This window comes from Carassius carassius, chromosome 16 (assembly GCF_963082965.1).
Source record: "Carassius carassius chromosome 16, fCarCar2.1, whole genome shotgun sequence".
NCBI lineage: Eukaryota > Metazoa > Chordata > Actinopteri > Cypriniformes > Cyprinidae > Carassius > Carassius carassius.
Window position 1 is genome coordinate 19,598,108 of NC_081770.1, and position 18,682 is coordinate 19,616,789.

An 18,682-nucleotide genomic window follows, 5' to 3' on the forward strand; every position below is an offset into this window, starting at 1 on the left:
ACACACATAAAATAGATTTATATTTTATTGATTTGTATTATATATTGTCTGTATATAATTTATGATATCATTTAAAACGTGTGTTTGTGTATTCATACACAATATATCTAAAATATACATAAAAATTGTGATAGGATGTTTAAACCATAATATAAATGGCAAACAGCAAGACAACATCTTGAAGACACATCTGAACACAGGCATCTTCCTTGTAAGATGTGTAGGAAAAATGCCTTCCAGTTAAGTGAAAATGATGTAGGCTAAACTAGCGACTACGCTTCCTCTGAAATCCACTTATGGCAACCTCCCGCCCAAAGCCGTCTGATCATCTAAATCAATCTCTGCAGAGCAGAAGTAGTTCAAGAAAAAAACAAACAAAAAGCTTGCCAAAGACCCTCCCAGAGCCACGGATGACGATGCATGCACTACAGAACGTGCCTGTGATAGGAGTACGCAAATGCATGTAGGTTTGTAAGCTTTGTGGTCGGCCTGCGGTTTCTCATTCTCTTGTGTTGTAGAGTTCAGCATGTCTTTTCCTTTAGTTTGAGAAGCATCTTACGTGCTCATCAAAGCAAAGAAACACCTCCTTCCTCCTTCCTGTAGCCAATCAGAAGCAAGAGAGAGAAAACAACTAACAGAAATAATGATCACCCTATGCGCTTGTAATGTTCCTGCATTTATAAGCATATTTCTTGTTATTTGTAAGAGCAGGTGCATGCATGAGCGAGAACACAATCATTTCCAGTGCAGCACTTGGCTGGGTTCAGTGAAGCTCTGTGCCTTTGCATCTGCAAACTTATCAACAACCTCAGACCAGGTGCATGACTTCAGTACATGTGACAGGTGACAATTAGCATTTGTGCATGCAAGATCATCAGAAAGAACAAAGAACTGATGCAAGACAGCTGTGATCATTCACACCTCCTACCTGTGGTTTCATACTGAGTGAAATGTCGAAATTAATGCTAACAAACTTCAAATACTTAGAAATTGTCCAAGCTATCATGTAGCCTAAAACTTTTTAGATTACAAGATATCCACCAAAAAACAACAACAGACACCCACTCTCTGTCTATATACAGTATTTTTATATTTATATATAATTTAATAGATATGAATAGAAAAAAATATATTTTATTTTTGTTTAATAATATATGTTTATAATCTTTAATTGTTATAGTTTTTTTATTATTTCCTTTTATTTTTATTTGTGTTAATTAGTATGATAAACATCCTGTAGAATAAATGGTAATAAATTATAGAATTCTGACATTATAATTTTATCATAATTTTTTATTGATATATCATCATTTATAAATGTATAAACAAACAAATATTAAAAATACAAAATAAATTATATTTTTCTAATGAAATAAAATTACTATTATTACTATGATTACATATTATACACATAATAAATGCTAACAGTCTCTGTTTTTCTGTCTCTCTCACACCTATAAATATTAATACAACATTACTATTATTATTTAAAATGGAAAAAAGAGAGATCTGATAAGTAAAATAAATTACATAATGTGCACAATAAAATAATGTTTTCTTTTGTTTGTTTTTTAATGCATCATTATCATACACAAATGAATATTTAAATTATATTCCTCAGGTTAAAATACATGAATCATAATACTACTAATGCTATTAATATTATTATTATTATTATTATTATTTTTAAGTAGTTGTAAAACCGAGTGACCCGTCAGTAAACAGAGTATCTTCAACAGAGCATCAAGCTGTGGGTTTGGAGGCCTGAAGATTTGCGGTCTGTCGTTATTTTGATTGCACCCTTGTACATCCTGTAAACAACAGCTCGTGTCTAAACAAAAAGAGGAAATCGTGAGAGAGCTTCATATGATGAGGAACGACATCCTGAACAAGCGCACAGCTTTGAATGTTTAATGTCAGACTGACAGAAAGAGACACACAGAAAGGCTGCTGGGATATTGGGCTGGACTGATGTGTCATATTTGTTCAGTGTCAGTGTGATGGAGAGTCTTCCCTACAGCAGCTGTGTGCCATGACTGTGATCTTCTGACGGAAAGCATGGCATTAACCACAATACATGTATCTTTCTTGAGTCTGAATCACCCAGACATGACACTAGCAAGAGCAGATGGAAGACTTCATTTGATGCTTTTTATTTGACCAGAGCATCTCTAATTAAACATGATTAGCTATTACATTTGGATTTTTTTCCCCAGACTGTTCCCAGAAATTATTTTAACAATTTATCTGCATCTTCAAACAGTGCTATTTTAAATAAAGCCTTAAATGCTTCCTGTATAAGGACACTGAGAAGCTCATACAACCCATTTATAAGATAATGAATATATATATATATAAAATGCACAATATATCACAAATAGCAATAATAATAATAATATTGTACACTTATCATTTTTAATTTATGTAATATTTAAATAAAAATTGTAATGTAATATTAAAGAAATAAATATAAGAAATACGATTTAATATAAAAATTGTCAAGTCACCTTTCAAGTGCTGAACATATAAATGATAAAAAATAGTTAAAATTAAAAATTAAAATATTAAATATAAATATTAAATAAATTATATTTGTCAGGTTTTACCTAAAAATTAAGTATTTAAATAATATTTGTCAACTTTTTTATCTAATATTGCAGAAATAAATGTTTTAATGTATATATTTTTAGCATTTATTATTACATTATAATTGACATTTTTATATATATATATATATATATATATATATATATATATATATATACACACACACACACACACACACACACACACACACTCATATATAATAACTATTATTGAATAATATAAAAGTGTATAATTTTTTTGTAATTAAATAATTTAGTAACATTTGTCAGGTTTTATTTATTACTGATGAAATATTCTGAATACTGGAAAAAAGATGAAGAAAATTATTTAATACGAGTAGTTGTATATGAATACTCTGATATATTTAATAACAAAATAAAGTCAAAATTAATATTACAAATATTATTGCAGTTTAGTGTTGGGCGATATGGTCATTTTTCAAATCGTCATATTGTCAGCCCGTGAGATCGACGATACACGTTATTATCGTGAGTGGGTGGAGCAAGAGAGAGACTCTTGCTCTTTGTTCTTGCCATAGTATAACTATTTGGTGTTATAAACCGCGCAGGTGCGCAAGAGAGTCTATGGAATCACCAATAATCGTAAAAATATACTTTCAAACATACTGATAAACTAACGTTAAATATAAAAATATTGTATTTAGTTCATATATAGTCAGACGCAACTGTCATATATCGCGCGTCCTTTGACAAATCTGCCGCATCTGCGCCCGGAAGTTATCAGTTATGCAAATGTTCTGCAAAATCAGTCAACGGTGAAAATCAATAGTAGATTTCATCAAGTCCAACAGTTTAACACTAATATTGGACATAAACGAACACGTTAAATATAAAGTATTCAAAACAGGTAAGTTGATACATTTGGAGTAGGGCTGGGACAACGCGTCGAGGTCATCGATGACGTCGACGCAAAAAATACGTCGACGCAAAATATGCGCATCGATTCGTCAACCTGTTTTTATTTCTCTAAAAAACTTTGCAAAACGTTTACCTTATGTGCGCTGAATATACGCGATGGCCGGAACAACATTCTGTCCAACGTTATATAACCAATCCAGGGGTTTTTCTGCATTGATCTTTTATTTGGCGGCTGTCAAAGCCTTATTTGATCGGTGAGTGATTTAGAATAGAATGACTGTGCTGCGCCTGACAGGGCGCGTATGAGAGAGAGCCCCGCTGTGCGCGCGCACTCACAGTCTTCAAACAACACGAGCGCTTCTTGCTCTCTCTCTCCCTCGTGCATATTAATCAAAATCATTAAACACGATAGAAAAACACCAAAGTTTCACGCGCGCTTGCGCACTCACAGTCTTCAAACTACACGAGCGCTGTCTTGCTCTCTCTCTCTCTCTCTCCCTCCCTCGTGCATATTAACCAAAATCATGAGACACGATAGAAAAAGGGCGGAACGCCAAATTTTCACGTGGAGCATTGGGAGATTTTTTTTTTCTCCATGACAGGCTGCTTGCTCCCACTGTTAATTTTTTTTTTTTTTTTTTGGAAAAGCACTCTGTATTAGCTTAAAGCCCTAAAGTTTACATTGGTTACTGTATTCTTTCAATTGCTCTAAACAAGTATTTTGGGTGACCTTTTTTATTGAATGCTAGACATCAAGTTGTTGTTATTTTCATCTGAAAGAAGAACTTTTTTTCAGTAAGCTAGGCCCTATGTGTTCAGTAAGCTTGTTTCAGTAAGCTATGTGTTTTCAAGGCTTCAAGGTTTTATTGAATGCTATCTCTATACAAGTGCAAAGTAATGCATTCTTAGTCAGTCTTTTATTTTGTAATTTTAAGAGCAATAAACATATATTGCAATGTTAAGGAATTCATGTTTTTTTCATTCAGATATGTAAATCAACATGTATAAATTGTTAATAGTCAATTAATGGGGAGATAATCGAAATCGAATCGGTCTGGAAAAATTAATCGTTAGATTAATCGATGCATCGGAAAAAATAATCGCTAGATTAATCATTTAAAAAATAATCGTTTATCCCAGCCCTAATTTGGAGTAAAGCTGAATTGAACTGATTCATCAGTCATACAGCGCTCCGGACCACGCGCCTCATGATGAGTCTGACGCACCGCCACAGAAACAAGAATGAGATGCTTTCTAACATAACTGTGGCATTAAACTCAGTTAGTGAGGGCTCTTTAAAATATTGCAAATATATAGACTGTTCAGATTACTTCTTAAAGTGCAATGAAATATGATGTAAGCCTGTTTGTGGATGGAGACTTTGTAACGGCCAAAACTATGTATTTTGCATGCATCACATTATAGTGCGATGAGCATGAAAATAATAACAGGCCACAGAGCGAACTTATCATCCCCAGTGATTCTCACGTACGTAGTCCTTCTACATCACCACATAGTGAGTGTTATAAGTGATCAGTCTTTAAGAGAAGGACTACGTGAGAACCTCTATGGATGTTATTATTTTGTCTTAACTTTATTTGTAACGCCATGAAAGAGTTAATCTCTCATGTATGAGAAGAGTGCATTGCTGTGTACCAGCCATTAAATGTGTGGGACAAAAACACGATACTATCGTCTATCGGCACAACCCTATTGCAGTTTTGTATTATTAAATGGTTTTTTTGGTCTAATATTCAATAAATATTTTGAATACTGAAAATAAAAGGCAGAATTTTTTTTTTGCTTTATCATCCAGTCTGAACGCTTCACCTAATTGTTTTTCTCTTTCATAAGCTTCCCATCAACCCACACTCTTTAACAGGTGACATTATGCCTTAATGCAGCTTTATTTTTGTCTTTTTCCCCATTCAGCCAATTGAGATAGAAAGTGGTGTTCTGTATTCAGCCGCTGAGGTAACGTTCAAAACACTACAAACACTCAAGTAGACTTAGCTACGGAGAGACGGGAACCCGAAACCAGCGCTGGAGGGATTTTGTTACAGCGATTAAAGTGGAGCCAGAAAATGTGTCGCTGGTGTCTGACTCCTACACGGTGAACATGCAGGGGTCAGAGGGTGCATCCACATTTAAAGGCCATTATGTGGTACTTACAGGTGCGGGACGCAGGTCTAAACGTGACGGGAAGAAGGTGTGTGTGACAACACTGAAATGAATCACATCAGTCAGCCTCTTTACCGGCTGTCCTGTTTGGGAGGCACCTCTTCTTATAAAAATCATTTGTTGTGTAGAAATGAAAGTGGAAGCGTGGCAGAGTGGGACAATGGCAGATGGGGGAAATGTTCAGAAAACCCGTTTTATAATTAGAACAATTTTTACATAAAGTCTTTGAGGTTAAGGGTTCTCATTTTTACACTCCTGCAAGTCTTCTTTAGTGGTGATTCAGTACCAAAATTGTTTAGCATAAAAACACATTCTGATGATTTTATGCACTCGTCTGCGAATAATTTATCATGCAAAAATCTTCAATCGTTACAAATCGTCACTAATTATGAGGACGTCATGCAGCCTTTATTTTTCATGTATTTTTTGTATTTATTACAATATGATTAGTTGCAATTTATTATGTGCATTTTTTTATTTTTACATTTTTTATTTCCCAGGAACACTTTTAAATGTCCCCGCCTGCCTTACAGATTTAAAATATATTTTAAAAAGTTTTTTTTTTAAACAATATGTAAAGGCAGGTGGGGAAGATTAAAAGAGGAACTGGGAAAACATTTAAATAAGGCCTCTGCCTCTGATAAAACATAAACTGAAGTACAATTAATTATTTAGGATTTAAAAATGTTTATTTTGTCAGAGTACACATTTAAATTAATAGAAAAGGAAGAAGATGTTTTTTTTCCGCTGCCAGATGAGCAAGACTCAGGGTGATTAATCAGATTTAACAATTTTAAGTAACGATTTTATGATTTTGTCTTCTTTTGTTTTAAGTAGCATTTCTATTTATAATTTTATTATATTATTTAAATCCATGCACATTCATATAAACATTTAAAAAGTTTTTTTTTACATTTATTTGTTTAATTAATTTTCTTTTTAGTTCAAATAAACCCACTTTTAAAATATTTTTTATAAGTCTAATATATGCATGACATTTCCAAGTCAATAACTAATAATTTAACGATTTTAATTAACGATATCATGACTATATGATAAATAAATATTTAGTAGATTTATAGATTTTTATTTAGCATTTTTATAAAATTTAATTAAAAATATGCACATTTATATACAATCTTTTTTATTTTTTTTATTTTACATTTATTTGTTTAATGAATTTTATTTTAAAGGTGGTGTATGTAGGATTGACAGCGATTGTTTAAACTAGGTATTGCATTGGGTGGGTTTCACAAACCAAAACAGAGACCAACATTCCGTCTTGGAACACACATTTTCAAAGGAGAATAACTGACTGTAGCATTGTTTTTCAGATAAACAAGTATGTTAACTTAGCATGTTTTTTAAGTATCTGCAAACATATTATGGTATTTTTATGAGTCAAAAACTTACAAACAGCACCTTTAAGTTCAAGGAAACCCACTCTTTAAATATGTTTTAATAAGTCCCATAAATGCATGACATTTGAGTCAATAACTAATCATGTGAAATAGTCATACTTTTAATGCTAATCAAAAATAATCATGATTTCGATTTTTGCCATAATCGAGCAGCCCTTCTAAAAAGCCATGATCACAACCCATCCACTGCTTCACAAAACCTTAAAAAGGTTATTTAGCACTAAAATGGTCTTTTGCCACTCTAATCTGATGCTATCTACAGACTTAAAACTTGCTAAAAAACTATGCGCTTATCAATAGCAAGTCTCTGTGACGCAGTCTTTACAGTCTTTATAACATCCAGACGTATTTTCTTTAGCCATAAACACACCCTAAAGAGGATGAAAGCAGCAGGGTCTTACCAGAGGAAGGTCTTCATTCTGAGAGAGATTCAGACTCGGCAAATCAAAGTCACTGAGGCCGTTGGGAAACAAATCCGTGTGCATGTCTGACGGGCCGCTGAGATGCTGCTGCCTGAGAACCGAGACAGAAGAAGTCCAGAGTTTCATGATGGATCACGAGTAGAGTAAACAGACGGGCAAAAAAGGAAGCAAGGAAATTCACAGTTTTGTGTCAGAAAACAAAAAGTCACATGACCGATAGAGTGAGGGTGGGACGTAAAAAAGACAAATAAACCCTAAAAAGTAAGCAAATAATGACTAAATGTTCATATTTAGCGTTTAAATTGAATTGTAGATGTGTACAACTACACAGACTGTAACTATACAGATGCCTCTCGTCATGTGACACTCATTCATTGAGTGCCTGTCATGTGACGTTCACTTTCAGTTCTCTTTCTTTCATTTAACTTAACGTTGTAGGAAATCACCGCAGCACATTTTTAGGAAGCTTCACACCGAGGTGGATATTTTTGTCGTGTAGCTAGTTTGGATGATACAGTTGAACTGCTTTGTGAGCAAAGTATTCTGCCATTGAAGAGAAATGATCAACTCTATAGAGTCTGTATAGGATGAGCGCTGACAAAGCACATGATACATAAATACATTTACAGAGGGAAAGATGAAAAGTCTGGGACCACTTCCAGCATTTGGAATTCAAAATAATGTTTTAGGATTTAAGAGACAGAAAGAAATAAACTGTAAAACAATGAGGCATTAGGATGTCAAAAAAAAAAAAAAAACGTAATTATATGAGGTTTCATTTAAAAAATTTTTTTTTAAATTTAATTATACAAATATAAAATAGAACCCCAATGGTATACATTTCTGTATAATATGCTTATACAGATCAGTTCAAACGTTTCAGTGTCTGTTTAGATTTTTTTGTTAAGCAATGATGCATTAAATTAATCCGAAGGCACGGTAAAGACATTTATAAAATAATAAATATTTCTATATCAAAATAAACGCTGTTCTGTTTATCAGTTAGTGTTAGTTATATATATACACACGTTTAAGTAAAATTAACAATTTATTTAAATTTATATTTTAAATATTTGTTACTATTTTAATTATTTAGATTTGTTAATATTACAATTAATTAAAAGTAACAGTATATAATAATAATATTAATATAATATAATGAATATATTTAATAATAGTAGTAACAATAATAATCAATAATTGTAGTTTTTAATTATTTTTGTTTTCTATAATTATTAATTATAACTGTTATATTTACTACTAATTTAATTATTATTATTATTATAAATCATAATAATCATAATTTTTCGAACTTTTGAACAGTACAGTATGTACCATTACTAAACCACGAAAATATGGTAAACAAAATATAGTAGTAAAATATTAGTATACTTTTACGTATTTTTTTGGATGAAAAGAAGTCAAAGGAATGTGTATAGAAAATCTGAAATGAATGAAATGGATATAGATATAGATATATATCAGAAGAAGGAGATTTCCATATAACCACTCAGTCTGAGGATATTGAAATATGGACTATATATATATATATATATATATATATATATATATATATATAAATTATTTCCACATGATGCTCTTAACATGACACTATAAGTAAAGTATAACTTTAAAGTAAAAATTATAATTCATTTAAATTTGCAGAAGAGTGCATTTGTGTTCCTCAAACAAACTTGTCCATATTTCAATATCCTCAGACTCAGAGGTAACATGGGAACCCCCTTCTTCTGATATTACACCACAGGTCTGGCACCTCGATTCAGGCGCATTCCATCAACACAATACAATACAATACACTCTGGAACACTGAACCATCCCATAATGCCCGTCTCTGCCTCGTGTAATCTCATCCTCCTGAGAAAAATCACTTGTATCTGAAGCAAACGGTGCAGGAAAATGACTATAAAGTCATTTTTAGGGTAGTACATAAATTAATAAAGTATAATATAGTCTCTCAAAACAACCTGTTTTTGTTGAGTCATTTTATTGCTTTCAGACAGATTGTGGCAGTCAAGTAAACAACACTCACTACCCAAGTCTAGACACCTTTATCAGCTGACCATTAAACACAGATACACATTACAAGGTGTTAAACAGACTGTCTCTCTCTCTCTCTCTCTCTCTCTCTCGCTCAGTGCTTGTTTTCACTGTGTTAAATTAAATATGGCACCAGGGACCAGAACTATTCTTTTGACTGTAGTGCTGAGATTCCTACATGTCTGGATGACAAAAAAAAAAAGAGAGAAAAAAAAAGAGAGAAACATTTTTTGTGTGTGTCAGAATCAACATACTGTATATATTATTTATATTTAAGACAAAAACAAAAAAACACAACAACACCAAAAAAAAAGAAAAAGAAAAAAAAGCCTGATAACAAATTATGACAATTATAAATAGACTAACAATTAAAAGTAGACATTCACTTTTACAGTGGTAACCCTTTTCCACCTCTGCTCACTCAACATAATAGTAGTAATAATAATAATAATAATGAATATTTCATATTAACATCATTTTTTTTTTATTACAATTGTTCTCTTGTTATTAGCATTATTTTATATGGCAATATAACTGTTAATTAATAGCAATAAGTAATAATGTATTATAATAATGTTATAATAGTTATTATTGTTTTGATAATATTAGAATTAAATCATATTTTGTATTATAAATAATGTAGTTATTGTCCAGATTTTAAAAGGAATTAATAATAATAAATAAAAATTGTTAACTGTTTTTTTATATCAATACTACTACTACTACTAATAATAATAATAACAGCAATTTTGATAATTGTTATTATCATTATTTTTATTTAGTAATATAATTTTTAATAGCAATTACTATTAATTTTATTATTAAGCAATTAATAATAAACAATAATAATGTTAATTAACTTTATTATTGTATTGATAATATTATTAGTAGTATTAATAGTATTCTGAATTACAAATAATCTTATTACCATCTTTTTAAAGTTAATAATAATAATAATAATATTTATTTTGAAAATATGTAGTTTATTATTGTTATAATAATGTTATAATTTTTTTTATTGATATCACAATTAGTTGATAGTAATAATATATAATAATAGTAATAATATTAATATAATTATTGATGTATAATAGCAGCAATAATCGTAAACATACTAATTGTATTGTTACTAATAATTTTTTATTTTCTCTAATTATTAGAATAACTGATTATTAGAATAATAATCATTTTAGTTACAGTTAATAATAATTTGTAATAATAGAATACTTGAATTATAAACCATTAAAATGTTATAACGTAATAGAATCATTTGACAAACAATTATGATAATATATTTACTTCAATTTAAGAATAGAAAATATTAACAATCTAAACAAACAACATTGTTAAGGTTTGAATCATCTGTTTAGCTATGACTCATGAAAGTGGGAAAACTGGCATCTGGTGTCTTTCTGTGGAAGAATGTAATACGAAGCATAAACTAATAAGCATGAAGTTTGTTTTTTCCTAGTCTGTCTGCATAAGTTGATGCTGAATATATTTTTTAATGAATGTCAAAGCAGCATTAAAGGTTTTCACATTGCCAGCGATGAAATTCTGTGAATGCATCGAGATGTTTTTCCACCAAGGAGTGGGTGGAGGATGTAGCACTGACGCTAGCATCAACCACAAACTGTTATTCTTTCTAAAACCGAGACCCTTATTGCAGCGTTTTCAAACTCATCGACCTTTGCACACATATATCTCATCCACCTCGGTTCCCTGTGCCATATTGCTACTAAAACTCGCTACTGTGTGCTATAAATACACAGAGAGGACTTCCCACAGTCTCTGTAAACAAAACACCAGCTCGTTCACATGACCTCTGATGGCACCTGATCACAAGACGACGTGAAATGATCACGCATAGCAACAAAGTAACAAAATAAGATCATTTTGACATTCACTGTATAACTTTTGAAGCCCTATCCCTTTAAATGTTTTCCATGCCATTTTTTTAAACAAAAGCCGCTGAGTCAGTCTTTTGCGCAACTGAGTGGCAACAAAGCAGATGTTTACGAAAAATCATTATGTAGTGCCAAGGGCTTCACCAAGACAACTAAGATTGCAGACCAGTTACGTATCATTTGTCACGTCAAGTTCAGGGATGTTTTTGCTTGCGTCTTATCGGGTCATGAAGACATGAAGGGACTTGTTGTGACATTCTGTATCCAGGTTGCAAACACAATACGTCAAATAACTAAGAAAACCACTGCTTCAAATTACAAAAGGGCTTCCCTGTATAAACATCCGACATAATACATTGGCAATATGCTTTTCTTAAGGTAAACATCAATTGACTTTTAAAAATGTATCAGCTTAATTCCATAAACAGGACACAAATTTAATGTGTCAGGGATTGGAGATCGATAGAGAAGTATGGGCAACTGAAAACGAAAGTCATTTTAGATATATTTTGGCGGAAGATTGCGAAGATAAACATGTTTTGTTTTTTTCTTTGGAATGACACACACGATAACAAACGGAGACAATTAGGAAGGGTAACTTTTGGTTTCATTCTGACTTCTTTTCGGTTTCCTCTAGGTTTGGAAAACAGTGGTTGGTATCAGAAATCGTGATTAGACAAAAGTCTGGGTACTTACTGGTTTTCAGATTGCACGGGACAGGGCAAGCTGTAGGTCTGATGGGGGACGCTCCAAGGGTTGCTGGCAAACACATGGCTCTGAAAGAGAGGATGTGAAAGCTTTTAGGTATTAGGTAGGGATGTACCGCTATTAAAGTTCTGTCTGGTAAGCTAAAAATAGTAAAAAAACAACATATACGTTTGATAAATGGCTGATAGAAAAGTTATTATTGTTATTATATATATATATATATATATACTCGGGCTAGGTTTCGACACAAATTTCACGATTTGATTTGGTTCGATTCGATTCGATTCTCATTCACAAGCTTGCGATTTGATTCGATTACTGATTCAATTTGATTCAATATCAATTATTTTGGATATATATCAGGTACAGCACGAGCCAAATATTCTCAGGGGAAAAACAATCTCTCAACTAAAACATACATGAGAGTCAGTTGGTACTACATCACTATAATATTGAAGGTTAAAATTGACTACTTTGTTAATATGACACTTAATGAAGTTTTAAAATAATAAAGTTACAATTACGTAATAATATTTCTACTTCAATTCATTTTTTTTAATATAAACAATGGGCAGCATAAAAACTTGATGGATTTATTCAAACATAAATTAAACCTTGAGGAAAAGTACACTTTATAATGAATGTTATATGGTGCACATATTTAACAAAATACCCCTCTCTACAGTTTGTTTTTCTATGACATTGGTTTACCATCCGTTATATTGACGTCTGTGCCCTGCTGAAACACTGATTGAGCAATTACGTGAGACAGGAAGTTGTATTCTTTCTTTTAAGTAACCTTCGGATGTTTAGTCATGACTCATGTTTATTTAGTACTGAAGCTGGTATTAATGTGGAGGAGATGGTCAGTTTACAAGCGTCTTGCGCTGCTGTGCCTGTTGAACTGAGGCGCTACAGCGATCTGTCTCTCCACATTAAACAGCACCAAAACAGCATTTATTGTTTGAATATATGGTCTGAAATACAAATGGACAGAATTAAAAATTTTAGACTAATTAATTAATTAATTAATATTAAAAGTAACAAAGCACTATGCTTATTGCGATATATTGCATGGGAAGTGCCCTTCAACGTTCCGTCCATTATATTAAAACAGGATAGACTAATCGATTCTTGGGATTTAAGAATCAATATTGTTCCGTAAAGATGAGAATCAATTAATATCGAGATATCTATATATTTTACCCAGCCCTAATATATGGATAGATAGATAGATAGATAGATAGATAGATACATAGATAGATAGATAGATAGATAGATAGATAGATAGATAGATAGATAGATAGATAGATAGATAGATAGATAGTAATTTTAAAGAACATTTTTTGAAACAACAAATGGCTAAAACTAACAATCACAAAGTGGAAAAGAACTAAACTTGGGCACATTAAAAATAGGAACAAAAAAATATATATTATTAACCATTACAACTTTGACCAGAGTCGAGTATAGCATGCATAAAAATAGTGAGTCATTCGTTTATATCTAAAATGTGTGTCTAAAGGAAACCCCCGTCAATTGTGCTATTTACACTCGTGATGACATCACTGTACTCCATCACCGCCCAAATATTTACCTTAACACTTCCCTTTTCCACTGTAAAACCATCTTATTCTCTGAATTTTACTGAACCCTGTCACAATACGATACACGATAACAGTATTTTAACAAAACGGTGAGAAAAAGTTGCATGGCTTATCAGGAATTGCGTCTACCAACTGTTAATATGACTCTGTGACCACAAAGACGTCATTCTGTCACCCACACACACCAGAGTCTTGAGGTTTCACCAGATATCAGAGCGAATGACCCAAGTTTTCGAAAAAGGAAACCAGTAACGAACACTATGACTTTATGAATTTATACTAAACATGTGCTTATATCCCTGTGGTAAGAAATGTGATTCTATACCAAAGGCATTGTGGTTAACAATACAGGCTAGTAACCGAAAGGTTGTAGTTTCAAACGTTTTTCACTGGTGTGACCAAAAAACGCTCCACTTTTAGATGCTAAGATGTAATGCTAAATGAAATGATAGGTAGTTACCATAGGGTGTGCAAGGATGAACCCCCCGGCATCCAGTTGAGGTCCGTCCGAATGTGAAAAGATGTGCCCGTCCATGGCAGGCGGAATGGAGAGCGATGGCATCAGACTGCAGTCTTGTTAATGACGGCGGAAGCCCACACTGTGTAAACCTGAGCGATCCGGTCAGTGTCTTCTCACCATGACCTGAGAACACAAACACGAGAGACACAGGACGTCCTTAACGGTGGAAAAACAAGTGGGTGAGTGTTATGCTGTCAGTGTTAAAACCTCAGAGAAACGGGGAGAAAGAAACACAAAAAGTCCTTTGGAAGAACATGAGGCTGAGTAAATATGACAGAATCGTAATTTTTACATGAAATATACAAAAATCATCTGCTCTCCAGTAACTCTGAATAGATCTATTATCATCAACTAGAGGAGCGTTTCACACAGAAACCTATGAAGGCTTTCACTGACTGAGACAGCAAAGGGTAATATATGAATAGAGTTCCTTTTGAGGATACAAAATGTAGACATTTTGAGCCCCAGAGCAGTTAGATTTAAGAGAACAAACCTTGGTTAATCTTGGTATCACATGAAAGGACAATGATTGTTATGCAAGGGATATTCGAAGAAGCACAAAACAACTTGTGGTTCTCATTAGGAAGTTGATAATATGCCAGAGAACAGTTAAAAACACCTTAAATATGACATACAACATTCCTGTAGACGCAGCTGATAAATAGTTTGACTTTATGGCCAATGACTGATAACAGCCAATATTAATGATTTACTATCAGTCTAAATAAAGATAATACACTAAAATAAATAAATAAATACTTTAAGTCTAAAATGTGTATATTCATTCTGAGATGAACTTTGAAGGGGTCATGAAACCGAGAACCGAGAACTTTTGACATACAGTATAAAAGATCACTGTGCTATAAAAACATCCTGTTTAAGTTTAAGGACTCTAAATGCATTCTGTCCTGAATGCTGGGTCAAACACTGACACGTTAAGAGATGAAATTGATGATGAAAGTTGTTATTTCTGTTTTCTTTGTGCACAAAAAGTATTCTTGTAGCTTCTTAACATTATGGTTGAACCACTGATGGCACATGGACTATTTTAATGATGTTCACTACCTTTCTGGGTCTTGAACTTGGTAGTTATGTTGCTGTCTATGTAGGGTCAGAAAGCTCTCGGATTTCATCAAAAATATCTTAATTTGAAAATGAACGTAGGTCTAACTGGTTGGAATGACAGCATTTTTCAAATTTTTGGTTGAACTATATCTTTATTCTCAAAACAAATTCCAGATTGCATGGATTCCTATTGAAGTGGCTGGATTCAACCACACACACACAAAAATAAAAATCCTTATAATGGTTAAAGTGAAAGCAATGACAGAAACAACAATATTAATGTTTAATAATACTAATGGTCAATATTATTCTTATTTATCTGCACAGTCTCTATTATGTCAGCTAAAAAAATAATACTTGGAAAAAAGTCTAGGATTAGAAAAATAATTGTTTTTTTCTCTGCAATAAGATGCACTGAAAAAAAACCAGGGACTTAAAAAAGTAAATAAGATTATTTTAATTTCACATTAAAAAAAAACACTTAACAACCTATGAGGTTACATTCATATTTCTTATGCTGTCAAATGCCTAAGCAGTCAATGCATCCCAGAAAGAGGAGGTGTCCATCTCTCTAACCCCCTGCCACAAAGAACAATCAATACTGATTACTATTGAGTTCCCAAATGTCCTCTTCCTGTAAAGCACCATTATCTTTACTGGAAGACGGAGAAAAAAAAGATGAGAAAGCACCATGGATAGAGATTTTCACAGGAATGAAGCTCACACTGGTTTTATTTTACATAACATCCAGATTTCACATGAAACCCAGAAAAAAAAAAAAACACAATGACAGAACTACTAGAGGTAAAAAAAACTGGGAAGTTGTTTTGAAACAAGAAGAAATCACCAAAGGTACCTAAAAAGACCATTTCTTCAAAAAAAACCTTTCTAAAAGTAGGTTTGAAGAAGACGTCAACATTAACAGAGAAGAATTGCTACCTTGCAACTAGTGGCATCGCAAACTTGATGTATTGCATCTAAACGCATCGTATTTCATTAAATTGATTTGTTATTTAGGAGGGAACTTAACATGGTGGAAACAAGAAGGGGGAATTCCTTCAGTTTGACCCAAAACCATCTAAAGGCATCATATTTCAAATAAATGGATTCAGTATTTAGTAGGAAACACTAAAAACAGGACACAAATGTCACCAGTTGTAGAGACAAGAAGGGGAAAGTCATTTAAGAAGGTAGAAAATCCTTCGGTCTGGCTTTAGAAACCATCTAAAATGTTTAAATCGTATTATATTTCAATAAATGGTTTTGTTAATATAATTAAAAAGTAGAAACGTGCAGAGACAAGGAGGAGGAAAAAAGTTAAATGTTTTTTTTTATTTTTTATTATTTTGTTATTTATGAGGAAACACTCCTAATACATCGTCCTATTGGTGAAGACAGGAAGATAGAATTCCTTCAAGAACAAAACATATTTTTTTTCTTCCAAACCCATCTAAAAGTGTCATTTTTCAATAAATGGATTCGTTATTTAGGACAAAACACAAATAATGAGATGAAACAAGGCTCCAGACTGTGACCATTTTTTCTGCCGGTGTGACTAATTTTTGTGAGCGGTCGTACTCGTGCAACCACAATGTTGTCCAACCATTAAGCACGGCCATTTCTGTTACATTTGAGAAATATCAAACGGCAAATGAAACGAAAGCAAACTAAACCATGCTACGTTTCAGCTGCGCAGTGCAAACCATTTATCAGCGACACAAACAAACATGTCCGAGCTCAGAACAGCTTTACTCGGGAGCCAAAGTTGATTTCGCGACACTGTTACTGCACAGATGCAACAATGCTGCGAGATACATTGAGAAGCTTTTGAATTCACCGCACAATGATAAGGTTGCTGCGAGATCTAGTGAGAATCATGTAAATTCTGCACAGAAATCTTTGTTATAAACAGTGCTGACATACAACTGGAAATCTGAAGTAGTAACGCTAACTGTAACCATGGTGTTGTGGTAGAAATAGTCGAATCAGTCAAATCTGTATAAACAATAAACAAAAGAAAAATAAACGAGATGAACATGTAATATTATTAACTGCACTTATTAATGCAACACAATAGTCATTCTATGATTAAATGACCTTTATTTTGAAAACCCCCCACACACCACCCACAGCGCTACCAAATCAGCTCCTGGCGCCACCATCTGCAGAACTGGGTGGTGCTGGTGCCACTCCCCTCAAATTTGTGTCTGGAGCCCTGTGAAAAGTCATTAGTGGGGAAGACAAGGAGGGGGATTTCCTTAAAGAGGGAAGAAGGTTCTTCAATTTGGCCTCATCTTGTATTTCACTAAATTAATTTGTTATTTAGCAGTAAACACAAAAAATAGGGTAAAAAAAAAGTCAAGAGTAGTGAAGACGAGAAGGGGAAATTCCTTCAAGAACAACAACAAAAAACGCTTTAGTTTGGTCTCCAAAACCCATCTAAACGTGTCACATTTCAATAAATGGATACATTATTTAGGACTAAACACGAAAAACAAGACGAAAAGTCATTACTGGAGAAAACAAGGAGGGGGAATTCCTTCTACAGTTCTACAATTTGCCCTCCAAAGCCATCTAAAAACCTTTTGTATTTGAATAAATTGATTTGTTATTAAGCAGTAAACACAAAAATAGGATGGATGAAGTCATCACTGGTGGAGACGAGAAGGGGGAATTCCTTCAAGAAGGAAAAAAACCAACCAAGCTAACAAACTACAGTTCAGTTCACACATATGTGTATTATTTAATCTTTTTATATATATTTTTTTATGTTTTTTTCTACCTCAAAGAGTTGCACCTTAAATTTTGTTGTACAAATGTGCAGTGACAAAGTATTTAGTTTGATTCGATTCAAAAGTGCCTGTCTGATAATCACATTGGAGGCTTGCAGATGGTGTGAATTATGAAAGCTTATTTCGTGACAGTTGCATGCGGCTTCGAGACCTGGCTGATGCCTCACACAGTTCCTCTAATCTTCTCTGATCTCTCGCACGCCACTAGAGGCTACTGAGACGTCTTTCAAGGAGTGGGAAGAAAAGAAAGCATGCATGATGTGAGGGGGAAAAAAAGTCCTCAGGCTTGAGGCATGGTGTGAATCACCATCAGGGGTTTCCCATGTTTCCTCAAGAGAGAGTTAAGGACACGGCTCACATTCTGCTGTGTCACGGTGAGCATATGGAAGACGTCCAGAAATGTGTGATGCTGCTCTGCCGCTCATCGTCATGAGCTGTCATGAGGGAAAGCTGGAGATGTCACCAGCTCAGTTTTCCCCTATGTTCTTGGATCAATGCCCACCTTATGTCCTGATG

At 33.2% G+C, this 18,682-nt stretch overlaps 1 protein-coding gene across 3 annotated transcripts in view; it reads right to left on the minus strand.

Moving 5' to 3' along the window:
- sbno2b (strawberry notch homolog 2b) overlaps positions 1–18,682 on the minus strand; it is a 72,165-nt gene that overhangs the window by 25,849 nt on the left and 27,634 nt on the right. For all 3 annotated transcript variants that reach the window (XM_059569448.1, XM_059569449.1, XM_059569447.1), the window contains exons 2-4: positions 14,250–14,432; positions 12,171–12,250; positions 7,489–7,600 (exon numbers count right to left, since the gene is read on the minus strand). In XM_059569448.1, the coding sequence (XP_059425431.1) occupies positions 7,489–7,600; positions 12,171–12,250; positions 14,250–14,351 (294 nt within the window). In that variant the 5' untranslated portion in view covers positions 14,352–14,432. The remainder of the gene's footprint in view (positions 1–7,488; positions 7,601–12,170; positions 12,251–14,249; positions 14,433–18,682) is intronic.